At 37.9% G+C, this 17,396-nt stretch overlaps 1 protein-coding gene across 2 annotated transcripts in view; it reads right to left on the reverse strand.

The window, feature by feature from the left end:
* The window catches only part of ascc3 (activating signal cointegrator 1 complex subunit 3), a 110,734-nt gene that overhangs the window by 58,178 nt on the left and 35,160 nt on the right, over positions 1–17,396 (reverse strand). For both annotated transcript variants that reach the window (XM_026370689.2, XM_026370688.2), the window contains exons 9-10: positions 4,856–5,059; positions 2,931–3,071 (exon numbers count right to left, since the gene is read on the reverse strand). In XM_026370689.2, coding sequence (XP_026226474.1) covers positions 2,931–3,071; positions 4,856–5,059 — 345 coding nt within the window. The remainder of the gene's footprint in view (positions 1–2,930; positions 3,072–4,855; positions 5,060–17,396) is intronic.

Below are 17,396 nucleotides of genomic sequence, written 5' to 3' on the forward strand. Positions count from 1 at the left end.
TGTAGTTTCGATATGTAATATCTGACAGCTGTGCAATCATAATTTGGGGATCAATAAAGTATGTCATCATAATTGTAATCACAGTTATTTACAGTTATAGTTCTTATAACTATTGCTGAACAGACTAACTATATCCTGCATGCTAGTCTAACAAGCTGTACGCATTGATAGAGTTTTGATCATTCAAGAAAGCTATTCCTTTATCATACATGTTGCGAAGTTGGGATAGCTGTGCCACAACCCTGGTCGACTATCAAGAAGTAAGAAAACGAGAAAACTTCAGGATAGACAAAATTATGCCAAAGGTTACACTGCGTGGCATCACTCTTGCCCTTTCAGTGTGAACAGCCCCTTTCGTTCTACCATTTTGTGTAAATGCACTGACACCACATTTCAAATCGTAGGGATAAGAAAGAAAAAGTGAACAAGGCAAAGTGCAGGACAGACAGTGGCAGAGCTGCAGTGAATCTGACTAATCATTCACTTTGTGAAATCTTTTCACACGACCTGATGGAAATGCAACTTTAATACACCTCCAGATTAGCTGGAATTGGCCTCATTTCATAACCCCAACATACGCACACACAGAAAACCTTTCCTTTTATGTATTCATAAGTCCCATAAGGCTTAGAAACTTTACCTCTAAGCTGTGCTACGTCACAAATCCAACTCTTTTGGATTTCACTGATATGTTTTCCCAACCCTCTCAGTTTCATAGCTCTGTCTTTCAGGCTGGATGCACCAGCCTTCAATGGTGAAGCCAGGTGCCCTCACTAAATATGTGTTCAAGCCACAGCTTTTTTGGCACTGCTGTGATAAATACATCCTCTTTATAAAACAGAGAAACAAATGCTTGCATAGGGGGGTTTCTCAAAGATTTTTAACCTGAATTCACAATTTACAGTAAAACCCCACATCATTTAAAAATGTACTTCATCAGCTGCCTGGCACTTAATTGCTTGAACAGTCCAGTGAAATAAAACTCATTGACTGGCAAATTGAACTCAACAACTGAACATACCTGGCAAAAGGTATTGTAGAATCTGACTGCCTTGTATACTGTTCATAAAGTACTTTACATGTACTATGCAATTTATTTGGGAATTATGTAGGGTCACTGCCCATGCATTATAAATTACTTAATAGTCCAATCATGTTTTATATAAATAAATAATTTATGATGACAGTAACATTTGCTGAAGTTTCCCTAGTCCATTAACCAAGTCGAATGCACCATGATGCATTAAGATTACTTTACAGAATACTATTGATGGAGTGCTGCTGAGTTGATCATTCTTCCGTAATTTTTGCTTACTCAGTTTGGATCAACAGCCACCTCTAGTTAGAATCCCAGCATTCTAAACTTCTTGCATTTCACTGTTTGTTAGAATTTTGTAGGTTTATACCCTTTGTCCTGATCTAAAGTATGTCCTGCCATTATTTTATGGCAGAGCTCTACAGAGACTTCCATGGACTTTGTGGTTCTTATAAAATTGTCTGGATATTTCTTAATGAAAAAAATTGTTTTGGGATTTTAATACATTTGCAAACAACTGGAAAAAAAAGAAATATTTCATATTTAAAATAAATCAACAACACACTAATGTGCAAGATTTGTAGGTGGTTTAAATCATTTCTGAAGCCACTATCTAGCATTTCAACTAATACATTTTCTATTTCTCCAGTGTAGTTCGCTAATTGTTTTGTGACTAACCTTTTACTGAAATGATTGTTGTGTGTTTGCTAGAAACAATGCATAGCACAAACAGGAAAAGCATACAGTGGTTGGATTTTTCCTGAACCTCGCTGAACAAACTGAGGTGCTGAGAAAGTGTTCTGAAATTCTGGAATAGGTTTGCATGAAAGTTGAACTGTCCTGTCTCTTATGTTTTTAGATGTTGCTGTTCCTTGCCTGGGTTGTTTCTCCAGAATGTCTTCTTGGTGATAACTTTCCTAACCTTTCATATTCTTTCCAATTCAACCCATATTAACCAACTCTGCTCGCTGTGTGTTTGAACCACACTTACCTGTACAGGTGAAAAGTATTTAAGGATTTTAGTCTGCATTGGAACTCTGAATATAAATGTGGTTTATTTCTGTTGCTTTAATGGATTGGAATTATAATAATTCTCCAGTCTGGTGCACAACTCTTGGTGCTGCATTGGTCTATTTTAGGGGAAAGGCTGCATTGAAACTCAAAAAAGTGTTTCCCAATGACAACTGACTTATTCATCCTATAAGTGATATCATCAATTAAACGAAATAATCTCCAAATATTATGTGAACAAATTGTTTACAGGAACATATTTGTTTGGAAAGGAAACAGAGGACAGAATAATAAGAAGGATTGTGGCAAAATATGTGTAGAGAAAGAAGCTGTATTGCACCAGCTTGTTAAACAGCCTGACAGTGCAACTCTATATAGATCTTCTAATTATCTATCAACAGGAGACACAAAAACAGCAATAAACTCTGGGTTACTGACTCTGACAGAAAGACCTTTGACCCCTGGACGTTAGACACTAAGTAATTATGATTAAAAAGAAACAGTCCCAGGCCAGATAACAAATTGCTGTGGTCAGCTAGAAAAACAAACCTGAGAAACCAGACAATATCTTAATAAAGGAATAAATAAATAAATAAAGAATACATCCTGTGTAGCATGCCAGCCCATTGGATCCTACTCATTGGTTCTACATCAATAATATTGATATGTATTGGATGAAATGGGCTCCAATAAATGTTACAATTTTATCCACTTGGGGGTGCTAGAGAACATGCATGTGCAGCACTTGTCCTACTAGTTTGAACTAGTTTTATGGAAATTATAGACATCTCACAATGTATTTGTGTTTGTGTGTGTGTGTGTGTGTGTGTGTGTGTGTGTGTGTGTGTGTGTGTGTGTGTGTGTGTGTGTGTGTGTGTGAGACCTGCGTTCGTAGGATTTCTCCTTTGGTTAGCTGCATGTCTCCAGTAAGTTCTTTAACAGTGATGCCCAGTGGCTCCAATCGCTTACTGAAGTAATTAGTCATCTCTGCTGCCAAGGCCTTCATTGGAGCCACATATACAATCTGCAGAAAGAGAGAGAGGATCATAAAATAAATAGGATGAAGAACAGAGAGAGGTGAAATGGGGAATGTACTAAATAGTAGGGATGCATGTTGAGGAGGGTACAAGAGCAGTCTAGAAGGACACTATAAGTGATGAATGAGCAAACAGAGGGGGTGTCATTCGTTGGCAACCAGCACAAATCACAATTTATTGAGAAATATGATGTCAGCCACTAGCATGGGTAACGTTTAATAGTGATGTATGAAAAGTGAATATCATCACTAGCTTTGTGTCACACAGTGTACAGTACAATCAACTAACTGTGTGTGTGTGTGTGTCTTCATGTAGGAGAACAAAGCCTTTTGGCTGTGTAAATTATTATCTAAGTTGGCACTATGGGTTTACAAAAACATGTACCAATACGTTTAGACTAAGCTGCCAGACACTGATCTATAAAAAAAAAAAATCCTGAATCAGCAACAGTTTTCTGAAGGTTTACAGTAAGAAAAAAATCTAAAGTAGGAACCAGTGCAGTGAGTAAGAACTGCAGAGTATTAGAAACTAATTCAGTTTTTTCTTCTATTGTCTGATATACAGTAGGTGAGACAATATTTTACTGACTTTACTGAGTTCACTAACTAGATTAAATCACAGAAATCCTTGGAAAATCATTGGAACTTCTGTCTTACTGTGCAGTGGTCAGTTGACATGGGTTTTTCAGGTGTCAATGTCGATACCGGTCTTAAGAGAGCTGGGACAGCCAATCGTTATGACAATATGCTGTTTTGTTTTTGTTTTTTTTTACTCTTTTTGTATCAAATAAAATAGAATTAAATAATTATAAATGAGACACAAATATGCTTAACTTAAATGAGCATTTAGTGAAAAAATACTTTAATTTTTTAAGCTATTTCAAATTTCAAAAAGGTTCAGAAATACAGATGACCTACATGACTGAATGCCTCATCAGTACTGCTTCTGTAAGGAATCTCTTCTCACAATACATGGTACATCCATAGGTGTACTCGTGTGTGTGGCAGGCCCATTTACAACAAGAGAAATAATAATAATAATAATGTATACTTTATTCATCCCCTTGGGGAAATTTGGTTGGACAGCTGCCAGACTGAGTCGGCACTACTACGGGGTTTCAGTGTCTTGTCCAAGGACACCTCAGCAAGTAGCCAGGAGGAACCGGGAATCGAACCACTCACTCTGTTGTTTGTAGGCAACTGCTCTACCACCTGAGCTACTGCCACCCCGCTGAAAGGTGATGCCAGGTATTCCAGAGATTTAATATAAATTGCAGGCATCAGGGAGGTGCTACTAAAATGTGGCACACTCCTGGAACTAGTATTTTGTTATTATTATATTGTCTTTTTACTTAGTTTTTGTCGAACACACAGTAGCAAGTCAAATATAATGACACACAGTTGTAAACTAGTCTCACCTGGGCCCCTCTCTTGCCTGCTGTCTGCTCTGTGTTTAGGAGCTGAGCTCTCAAGATTAATTGCATGCCAAAAACAATTTAGAATCTCAAAATGTCACAGTTTTAAAGTAATATATTTTATTAAACAGAATCTCAGACAGAGAAATGCTTTGGAATGCTGACAGTTATTTAGTTTAACAGTCAGATAAACATTACAGTCAGTCCAGGTAAAAGGCTTCCTTTACCCAGATAAAAATGTAAATATGTAATGAAAACTGCCTTATATCCACAATATCTTTGATAGTTGACACCACAATCGCACTAGTTTGTATGTGTGTGTGTGTGTGTGTGTGTTTGTGTGTGTCACGGTCAAACCTTGAATTCATCCTTCTTTATGACGCCACCTGGCTGCAGGTGCTGACGGATCTCATGAAGGACAGTCAGCATGGCGATGTTGGTCTTGCCGGCGCCAGTTGGAGCACAGATCAAAAGGTTTTCATTGGTGTTGTAGGCCGTCTCAAACACCATGGACTGGATCCTGTTCAGACGTTTCATTCCCTTGAACACCAGCTGCCCAATCTGACCAAACAAAATAAAAGAAGAAAAGGATTAATAAGAGTCAACACACTGTTACTACATATTCACCATGTACCATATTTAAAAAAATATGGCAGATTCCCAACACATTTAGACTGCTTTACTTTCTGCACACTTCACAGTGTTGATTACACAATGACTAAGTGAAAACAAGTTTTTTAGAAATTAAAAAAGTTAAATCTGTAATTTACTGAAGTTTTTAGAATCTTCATTCAGTCCTTTGGAGAACCTTTTAGTAGCAAATACATCTTTGAGTCTTCTGGAGTAAAGTCTTTACAATTGCTATGGCTGGCTCAAACACCAGACATAATATTGGCATACTTGAGGCAAAGTCAACTGCCATCTTCCCATCTCTTCGCTGATGTTCTATGGGGCTTAAGTCTGAGCCTTTACTGGGCTAGTCAAGGACAGTCAGAGACAGTATTGTCTTGATGTTTGCACCAGGTCACTATTGTATTGAAAAGTCAAGTGTCGCCCAAGTGTCAGGAAAATCTTAATTGCTCCAAACTTCTACAATTTCTTTATTTATTTAAGTAACTGAGCTCCTGGAAACACTCAATCCATTAAAAATGTATTTTCACTGTTGAATTTTATTTGCAGAAAGTTTACTGGACTTCATGGCATGATTTGTGCCATTACATGAAAAAAATTAGCTAAGGGGATTCTACAAAACAACATAAGATTAATATTTTTCTTTATTAAAACTACACTGTAAAAAAAGGTCTAGCAGCAACTGTGGCAAATAGTTGCAGTTAAATTACAGGTAAATAGCAAATGTTGTTTTACAGCAAGTTTCTGCAAAAACTGACTGTAAATGTCCGTCACCTTTTAAATGACAGTAATCTACACAGTTTTCTACAATTAAAACAAACATAAATCAAATCAATTTACATTCATTAGGTCACATAACTCACTATTTAACAGACATTATATGTCACATTACATACATATCTGTAGACTGTGGAAAGGTATGAGTCACTTCAGTGCTGCATTGGTCACCTGACCCTAAACATGCGACCAACGAGATGGTTGTGGACGAACAGAGACAGTTTCAACACTGTCTCTATTTTGGGAGAGGAAATAGAGGTGGTGGAGGGGTACAAATACCTAGGAGTTCACCTTGACAACAGACTGGACTGGGCTGTTTACAGTAGGGGACAGAGCAGACTCTACTAGCAATTCTGTTACTATTTTGTTCTTTTAGATGTGTATGTTTTTCCTGTACTGTTCCTATTCTCTTCGCTTTTGTATGTATGTTTGTCTGTGTAAGGGCAACTGCAACGCCACAGTTTCCCTTTTAGGATTATTAAAGTATGTGGATAGCATAGTGATTAACTACCCCCCGTGCAGGAGACTGGTGTTCGAATCCCGGCTGTGGCCCAACTCCAGTAGGTGTACTTAGGCAAGACCATGTTCTATATTACCATGTGACACAAACTATAATTAACTGAATACTGAAAAAGTCTTCCAAAAGAGTGAAAAATCAAGTGTTCTAGGAGGCATTAAATAGAGATGGATGCTGTCTCCTTTTGTCAGATTCATTTGTAATGAATAATTCTGTAGCTGAAGATAATCTGCCCAGTGTGCTGACATGAAATGTAGACAGCTGACCAGTTACAGTGTGTGTCAGTAACTGAGTCTCTGCATACAAGGCGACTGCACAGAAAGTGAATCATCAAGAAGCACCAAGGAAGAGAAAATGTCTGTGGTAGGAGCAGCTGTCACTCACACTGTCCCATGTCTGCCTTCACTATGGAAACAGAGTGCGGTTGATGGCCCTCAATGTCAAACTGCCTCTGATAAGTAGAGAAATGGCCACTGTGAAGGACAGTTGGTGCCCTGCACACACACAAGTGCACAGGTAGAAACACACTAAAGCACTGTATACATAAAAGAGAGTGACACTATGCAGCTGCTGCACAGGTGAATTATTTCCTTCACGAACACTATGTGCACAATCAAAGAAACACATTTAAAAGACATCACATCTGTTCATGTCATGGATGATGGATAGAAAATGCAAAAATGGCAGCTGAGAATGACAAGGAGCTTCCTTTTTCATATTTTTATGAAAAGACAATCACATTTCATAATCACTTTTAATAATAATTACATAACCTTTCTGGTGTAGTAGTGGCCTGTGACAGTGAGTGGCAGAATGACATAACTGCTTTTTCCACAGTGGAAAAACAGAAGCAGTCTGTACAACATGAATGTGGATTTGAAAAATCAGCTCCCATTAGTTTGTCTTGCTACTTCAGTTTACGGATTTCTGTTGACTTGAATATAAACCCATGGATTTAAACATCTCCTGCCATGCAGGTTTACAGTGCGATGGTTTGATAACGTGTAATCCTGATGGACAGAAATGGATTAAGCTCAGCAGGGATGCCACTGAGAAGAAAGCCAAGTAACCGCAAATTTCAAAAACTAATGATGTGGTGAAATTTTATTCAACAGAGGTGACTGTAGTTCCAGGTGTAATCTCTAACCTGTATCTATTTTTTCCCTTTTCTCCATCATTTTACCCTGTCTCAGCTTCATCGTTCCACCTTTCTCCCACTATGGTTGGTTCTGGAAGCCTTAAGCTTAGACAGCAGTATTATTTATTCAACCATTCATTAGAAGTATGTCATCACTTTCCTCTTCCTCTCGTTTCGCTCCAACACTCATAGAAAGAAATAATTAAAGAGTGCATGTCAGGCAAGGATATGTGAGGTGCTGTTCGGAAGTTGGCCCCGCAGCCCAGTAGGAGGAAGAGGTTATTAATGCATCAAAGAGCAACTTTATTAGAGTCCACTTAAGTCGGAAGGAGTGAAGAGTGAGCGGCTGTGGTGTCAGCTAGGTGCAAAATTTGGCTTGGGGCCGTCAAATGAATAACTTGGTACAAGCACTGATGTATAAATATGATTTAGCTGTTTTGTGTTGTTTAAGTCTGCTGATTACCAGCAGGTCCCACTGCTTGCACTGCACTGACCAACTCATCATTTGCTAGAGACAAAACCTTGAAAGTTTATGCTTAGTAAAAAGATTGATGTTGATCGTCATCTGATACCCATGCTAAGACAACAGCTCCACCACCATATACAGCACTCGAGGCTGTGACTGCTAAGGTGCAAAAGTGGCTCCAACAGATCCTTGGAAGAAAATCTGAACAGTCTGTTGAGAAGAGCGCAGTGCTAGACACAGCTCAGATACTGCACAGAATCATCAAACTCCTAGGCCACTGGTACAGGACCTGAGATCGTGGAAAGACACACACCACCCATAGAAATGAAAAACTGTATCTTGGGGACCCAATTTCACAAAAGTACATCTGTAACATCACAGAATGAAAAGAGTAGCTTTTACAGTCAGTATCAAACGACCTAATTAGTTTGTGTTTAGTGCAGAGGCAGAGAAATTCAAAATCCAAAATGCTCAGTGGACAGTAAACGTCATCTGACCTGCTGACCAGCTATCAGTGTCAGCCTCTGTCTAATAATCTCTAGTAGTATAAATAACACATCAGAATGTCCTTAAAATACGACTGTTACAATGACTACGACAGAGTCTTAAATATGTGAGATTAATGAAGCTCAGCAATAATTTCTCCTCTTACAGCTGTTTGTTGGACTCTTTTTCGATTAGTTTATTAAATACCTGTATTATTATGCAGCAGTGAGATCATCTAAGTCATAGTTGCTGTGAGCTGCTCACAGCAGCCGTAACTTCATTGATTATTCATCAGTTTTAATTATCCCTAACAAAAAAAACAGAATGCTCACAGTAGAACAGCAAATTATATTTTATTTTCAGTATTCAGACAGGTACTCTGTCTCTCAGAGAACAATTTAAGTGCTACAGTCAAAAAGTTTGCCAAGTGGCTAATGTTGAAAGGTCCGATTTTATTTTCTGTTGCGTTTAACATAAGCTTTTACAGCAGCAAAGCTTTCCTCCAATATAATAGGCTCTCATTACATGATGCGCCATGACAACAATGTTCTTTTTTTTTTGGTATCGACTCTGTTGAGCTTCCACGTGAGCTGAGGTGATATCAAAAGGTGATGTGAAAAAACTGCAGGCTACTGATTGTTCAGAGAGAAGCATCACTACCACAACCACTGTCATCTTGTGGTCTGGATATTTCCCATACACTAATTTTTATTAGCAATCGTTCATCTTGCTGCCTTGAGTCTCTCCTGAAACAAAGTTTGTCTCCCGCTGTAACAAAAATCAACATACCAAGAAATAAGAACAACATTTCTTCGATGTCCACCATTGTTTTTGCGCTGTCTGCAGTTGAACAGGATTTCAATGCTGTTTCACGTGCCGTCACTATGACAAGCAGCAGATTTTTGCAGTTCAAAACAAAGTACTGCATCAATCTTGACAATTTACACAAACTTAATTATGTACCTCTGATGGAAAAAAACTGAGAAAGACCATCTTACCCATTAGTCTGAATGAATGGACTGCCTAGACCTATGTACTAATTTAAGGTGCTGTCAATCAACATCCTGTACTCCTTTTAAAATAAATACAATATGTTAGTAGTAGTTAGAAAGTTCCTGTGTAATGACAAAGTTCCAACAATTTAAATCAACCAACATAATGAGGAAGTCCTCCAGATATGCAGCTGTATTACTTGGCTTCCAAGCCAAAACTACTATAATAATGGTTCGAAGAGGATAGGAAACCAATTATTATCATTTTATTTATGATTATTGCTATTTTTTCATCATTCCAAACCAAACCAAAGTGACGAAACCAAAGCGGAACCATGTAGAGGAAAAACATTTGAGATCTGTTTACATCTGATGACAAGCTAAGTGTATTGGTCAAGAAAAAACAAGTAAAAAGTTTATTCTGATAAGGCACTCTGCTGCCATTTTTGGTGAGTTGAGCTTGCATGATGCACCAAAATCCACAGTGGTAACTGATGCGTTGTCCGTTTCTCTGTGATTCAGTTCAATTTCCAATTCAGTTTATTTATATAGTACCAAATCCCAAAAAAGGTCATCTTTAGGCACTTTACAGTGTAAGGTTTAAATAACTTACACTGATCACATAGTTCTGGTTTTGTCATTTTGTTTGAAAGACATAGGACATACAATAGATTTAAGACAGCTACACCTTTTAACATTTACTTTTAACATTTTTAACATATTAACTACTTCATTATGCTTGAATGTGGCATTGTCTACATTTGTCTATTATTAAATCAGGGTTGTCTGCTTTTATCCAACATCATGTCTAGATTGATTTATTGCCATCTATGTTTACACATCTCTCCATCTACCCCGAGACAGAGACATAGGGTCTGTGAGTGAGCAAGAGAGAGTGACTGTGAAAAAACAAGTAACTAAAATGTGGTCATTGAAAGATATTCATGTCTTTGACAATTTGAAGGGTTTTTTGAATACTCTGTTCACCATAACAAACGGAATAACGTTGGAGCAGCAAACTCTGGGGCTAACGAGAAAGCAGCTCAGCAACACTGACTGCTGCAAGACTTCAGTCAACTCTGGTGGAACAAGGAGAACAACTTGTTTCAAAATACCTGCTTCTATACAGCATTTTGGGTAATGATGGCTCTCCCAATACTAATGTAATGTTGGTGATGCTAAAGCAGCAAGGCTGTTCTCCTCTGCTAAGACTGCATTGACATGAATTTAAAAAGACAGATTATTAGTCCATTAATGAAGTTTACATGCACTGCAGAAAATAAAAGTTGATGCACAGTGTGAACTGTCTGAATACATGAAACCCAGAGGGGAAAGCAATTAAATTTTTTATTTTATTTAGATTCCTATTAGACACTTTTGTTAGTTTTTATTTTCAGTTGGAATAAACATAAATATGTGGTATAGCTCCATAATGATCTCTCCCTCATTCAGCCAACTGTAGCCTTTTGCTATGCTCATAGAAATCTACCTAATAAAAACTTCCATACTATTGAAGAAGCTCCCTTTTTAGGTACTAATTTGTCACCAGAGGGTATGATGTGATGCATGAGGGCCTGGCCAGCATGTAGTGATGGAGAAGGGGAAATTAAATTCCCAAGTGTCTCAAAAAGGTTTTCAGCATATTGTAAGAATGTCACTATGTAGAAGTAAGGTGATGCAACAGTACAATGAAAACACTGAAGCAAGCCCATATAAAAATGGCTTAAGAAAAACAAAATCCGCCTTTTGGAGTTGCTAAGGTGGAGCCCAGACCTTAACTCAATAGAGATGCTACAAAACAACTTGAAGAGAGCCACACACAAGACTTCCAAAGAATATAACAGAGCTAAAGCAGTTCTGCCTGGAAGAATGGGCTATGGTGGGGGTGAGGGTCAACCACTTATTAATTCCAAGGGTTCACATACTTTTCCTACTATTACTATGAGGGTTTTATGGTTGTTCGAGTCATTAAAGTTCAACATTTTTTATGTTATAATTTTAGGCACATTATATTTGTTAATACTCTTGACTTAGATCACATCCAGATCAGATTTTATAAATTAATGCAGAAAACCATAATATTCCAAAGGGTTAAATACTTTTTCTTGCCACTGTATATGTTCCCCTTAGGCATTATTATCAGGAAACACTATCAATTTCCATTGCTATGCAGATGATACCCAGCTGTATTTATGTCCCAATAACAGCTTAAAAACCTCCAATTAATCCAAAATGTTCTGACTCTGACATTAGATTCTCTCTACTCTGTACTAATAGATTTTAAAGTCCTTCTCCTCACATACAGTATAAAGCAGAGCTAAACCCATGGTTCCATATTTTCCAGGTGCAGGTCTACTTGTGGTTCCTAGAGTTTCCAGATGTAGAATGGGAGGCAGAGCCTTTAGCTACCAAGCCCCTCTCCTGTGGAACCAGCTCCCAGTTCAGGTTCTGGAGGCAGACACCCTCTCCACATTTAAGACTAGACTTAAAACTTTCCTTTTTTATAAAGCTTATAGTTAGAGATGGATCAGGTGACTCTGAACCATCTCTTAGTTATGCTGCTGTAGATTTGTCTGCTGGGGGACCTCTACTAAAACACTTAGCTCTTCTCCTCTATAAATTCAAATGTCACCAGTGCATGTCATTAACTTTGTGTCTTCTCTCTCCTGTAGTTGTGTTTCCTCCTCTCCGTCTCCCTCTCTCTGTACTTTTTGCAGGTATTCTCGGCCTTGCAGCTGTATATTTCCAGAGTGCAGTTACTACTCCTACCAACATGCCCAGTGTTTTCCTGCTTGTTGTTGCTTGTGGTTTTTGTTGCCTGCTGTTCTTTTCTCTTTCCCATTTCCACTCACACCAACAGGTCTAGGCAGATGGACGCCCACCCTGGTCCCGCTGGAGGTTTTTTCCGTTAAAGGTAGTTTTTCCTCTCCTTGCTCCTCTCCACCTCTGCTTGCTCAAGTGGAGTTGTTGGATTTTCTATATCATTTTGTATGCAGTAATATTTTGATAGGTCTTAAACCGTTAACACTGTAAAGTGCCTTGAGATGACATCTGTTGTGATTTGGCACTATTCTAATAAAATGGAACTGAATAGAGAGATGGAGAGATAGAGGGATCCACATTCGTGTTCACTTCTGCTCTTCACCTCAAAAAAGCACACAACACAATTTGGATGAAGACAACATAAACTGAACAAAAGTAACAAAAACAAAACACAAAGCAGGTGCCTTATGTCTAGGACTGTTAAGTCTTGCGTTGCACGTGCTCTATATGATGATACTGCTTCAGATGGTAAAAATTTTAAGGGTATTACCTGTCTTTGTACAATGCAGTTTGCAGTGCAGGCAACTAGTCAGTTGGACTTTAATTAGCTGGAAGAGCTGCCCACTACATTTCTTTTTAGCATTGTCGTTGTCTTCAGGGCCTTCAGCTGTGTCCGTCTGAATGTTTTCGCTGAAGGAAGTTATTTTGAAATAGTTATCATTTTATCAACAAGCCCTAACTGCTGCCACTAAATCCAGGCCTATCTATGACTAAACAACTGTAAATGTAACTTTATTTGTTAAGCTATTTAAAACAACAAAGTTTCCCAAAATGCTGTACAGGTTAAAACATAAAATGAAACAAGTAAAAGATTAATGTTATTGAAGTATATTCTCTCTATAATGACTGCAGGCTTATTTCTGTGGATGGGGATGGTTATTCCAGTCTCCTCCAGTCTACCCAATTACTTCCCCATAGGCCAGGTTTAGGCTGGTCCTCAATTTGATTTATCGACTTTGTCTGTTTGTAATGAAAAGCCAGTGTCCCCAACACTCCTTAAACATGCTAATTCATGCAAATATATGCTTGCCCCAGTATTCACCTTGAGGTAAAGCACACATGTTGTAAATAGAATGTTGCCATCATTTAATGATCTTTGGAAATCTTCAGTGCTTTTTATCCACTCCTTAAAAACCTCTCTGGCTTCATTGTTATGTTAATGTATTCACACACATCTTCCAATTGGAGATCCAGCTGTGCCTGCCAAAACTTGTCTCGAGGGCATGATGTCAGTGTTGTGGGAAGGTAGTTACTGTACTATGGTGGGTATTATGCAGCTGTTAACATATAGGACAAACCCTTCTTTGAGAAAGTCAGTGAGGTTTTCAACAGCCAGAGAACATCAGGGTACAACTGTACTAATTCAGTACAGCTTTTCATCGCTCTAAGCTGCTCTTTTTACATGATGCAGGGAAGTGGGGCACTCTATTTGCAGTTTTTATTAAACATATAAAAAAAAGGAAATTCATCAGCATATATTTTGACTACTAACTATAATAAAAAGAAATGCTGCATTTATTCCTTCATCTTTTTTAGTTATTTGAGGAGAGATCATTCTTTATAAGTGTAAACTTTAAAGTGTCAACAGTCATTGCAAGCCTAAATTACGAAAAATTATGTGTCATACGTTGTTCTACGGCAGCAGGACTTTTGCAAAAAAAAAAGACAACAACATAAAACCTAAGTCACAATCACTAAAAACAAAAAATAATAAGCCTTCTCTGTAGGTATTTGAATCCGTTTCTGACAGCTGTATTGTGCTATTAGTACCAATTGCACCAATATTAAGATCAACTTTTTTTTTTTTTTTTTGAGTTGTTTTATTAGTTTAAAGCAATAGTTCGTGGTATATGTACACGTCACTACAACGTGTTGTACGAGTAGTCAAGAAATGAAAGCGATAATTGGCTTGGCTCAAACAGTAAAGAGCTGTGACAGAAAATTGTGAGTATGTTTCATGGTTGCTGCTCTAAATTCTAAGCCACAAGGGCCTCCTCGAATTACAAGTCTTAATAAATTGCACTTTTTCTTTAAAGTAGGTTGTTGGTGACGGTGGAGTTGGTCATGTCTCTGCTAGGGTTTGTTTTTCATTACAATCATCTCTGAAACCAGTACGAAAACATTGCCCACTTATGACGACTAACTTGCTGCTTTACTGCAAATCAATCCCCATCATTGCAGCTGAATGATCCTGGCTACACCCAACCCAAAAGCATTACTCTGTATAAAGCAAGGCCCCAGCATTTAAAAGGTGGATTGAAAACTCAGCAGAGCCCATCTGGCTAATGTAGGCCCATAGACATCTGTGGCCAACCTTTCAGCAGCAGGGTTAAATAAAGTTTCTAATGAGAGCAGCTGTTTCAGTCTGGGGCAGAACCAATCTCTAAAATCCAGCTGCTCCAGCAGGACTCTGCAATTCTACACATTTTCTGGACTATGACGATACCCGGGTGATGAGTTACCTCTGGCTGTATTTAAGAAGAAAAAGACCCTGAATATTTTGTATATAAAGTGTAAGCAGGGATTCTTAGCAGTACTGTGTGCATAAGAAGATGCCCATCAATCCCCCTTGGGCCGATGCTTAGTGGGACAGAAACTGACAGGCTCATTAACACAGCGAATACACAGCCTACGGCCATATGGGCAAACTGGGAGGACTGGGAATATTCCACCAATGCACCAGCCACTTAAAGCACACTAATTGGAGCCACATAGATTGTGCCAATGATTCAACAGTAATAACGAAACACCAGCGTTGTCCAAATCAATTGACCTCCTTTTAAACCCTGTAGGTTTATTAGTGAAACTGAGATTATAGTCAGTTTATGTGGATCCACAAGAAGCAACAATTTTATTTTATTATTTGTATGTCTGTGTGTGTGTGTGTGTGTGTTGGCTGCCATTATGTGTTATTGTGGGTTTACTGTATGAGTCACTATATGAGCTCCTAAACTAATTAAATTCCTCTGTGCATCGCTAATGGGAAGCTAAGAGATATAATTGTTGTCATTTTCATGCCATCCTTTTAATTACTTTCTGGTTCCATTTCATTCCATTTGAATTGACAGCCTGATCAACTTTTAATTGCCAGTTTTTGCAAACAGCTTATCAGTCTGCTCCAAGCCTGCATGCAGAGTACAAAATGACCTGGCCAAACACTCCCCCACAAACAAACATATACACACATAAAAAATCCCATAGCCCAATCTATGGATGCACGTACAGACATGCGCACTAACCCTTCACACCAGATGCACCGAGTTTGACAGAGTGAGATGCGGATGCACCAAACAGGAGGCCCATTCATTTCCCTAAAGAACAGCAGCAGCAGCAGCAGCAGCAGGAAGAATAGGGGGAGAGGGCAAAAAGAAAGGAGTAGGATGAAGATAGCAAAGAGTGAGGTAATCTATCACCTCCTCCGTAAGCACCTGCTGTAGAAGCATTGAGAGCTGCGTGATCCCCAACGCCTTACAGCCCAGACAGTGTTATTGTGTTGTTCTTCTTACCATAATGAGATTTTAATTATTCATTTTCAGTATGTATTTGTAATTTAAATAGTACTATAAAACACAAGTTTACAAAAATTGTTTATGATCTATGAAATACAGTATGTACATGGTTGTCTAGTAGTAAGTGAGATAATCAACTTTTTATTAATAATGTTGTTTAATGTCAAATAAGCTCATCAAAAATCTCCTTGAACATATGGCCATGGCTCCTATGATTAAAATTATTTTCATACAAAATTAATTTATTGTTCAAGTCAGATTACCTTAGTTTTTATGCATTTTATGTAGTGCATTGCATTTAACTGTTCATTATTGTTGGTTATTTGTTCAAAAGCTGTTAAACTTAAAAATTAATAAATATACAACTTAATGATAAAAGAGAACTTAAATGGTTCTACCAAGCACTGAATGCTCTGTATACATATTTTGTTCAATAGGAAAGAGCTGAACGAGATCCAAATGTTACTACATGTCATCATATGTCATCTCCAAAGTTTAAAATAAAGATTAAGAAAGTCCAACTGATACAATGTAAATTTCAAGTTTTTGTCTACATAAGCTGAAGCATGATAAAAAGAGTAAATCCAAAGAATCAAACATCACAAAGACGTAAGATATTTTTCAGAAACCATTAAAGTGAATTCTAGCTCACTATATGACTATTCAATCATGCTGAATGTATATCGTGAAGTACTGTCTGAAACAGACCGAATTTCAGTACTACATACAACTTTTCATGAAAATATAAAAATTCAAATATGATGAGCCTTCAAAAGTTGCAAATTAAGCATACCTTAATAAACCTAATGGATTTATAGTTTGAAAGAAGCACAATGCTTAAACATGTTCAATGGCTGATAAATAATAGGTAGATTTTTAAGATGATGTTGAAAGTACTGCCATTACATCAGAAAGGATTGTAAAAGTCGTGAACCCTTTAAAAAAAAGTCTTGAAAGCTCATGGTTTCTACTTAGCAAGTCTAAGCAAACACACAGAGCCAAGTGTGTGCTGTGGGGGAACCACATCAAAACTGGATTAGGAAATGCAATCAAGGTGGATTAATTATGGATGGAGAGCTGTTCAGTTTTACCTCATCCTTGCAGCCCTGTGCTTATATACTGGCTGCTTCCTGCACAGGAAAGGAGAGGGCAAGCTGTCAACACCCTGGAGAATCAAAGGATGTTGAGTGAGGGTGGTAATGGCATAACAAACTTGGATAACAACAGCATCAGGCCTAATAATTCAAAGAAAGCAGACCCTCATTTGAGATCTCTGGCTGCATTTTCCCACTATCTGTCTAATCAACCACCCAAATAAGGCGAGAAAAGTGGAAGAAATGCTTCTTATTATTTTACTTATCATAAAAATATGTTAATCACAGCAGTCCATCCAAGACATTAGGTTATCAGATACCACATTCACTGTAATAACAAAAGTGACTTTAACTATAAAATGATTACTGCTGCCCGTATCACACAAACTCTGACCTACTAAGATTTTGATGCCTGGCAGTCTCTAGAGTACACACACAGACAGACACACACACATATACAGACACA

The sequence above is a fragment of the Anabas testudineus genome, chromosome 16 (genome assembly GCF_900324465.2).
Source record: "Anabas testudineus chromosome 16, fAnaTes1.2, whole genome shotgun sequence".
Lineage (NCBI taxonomy): Eukaryota > Metazoa > Chordata > Actinopteri > Anabantiformes > Anabantidae > Anabas > Anabas testudineus.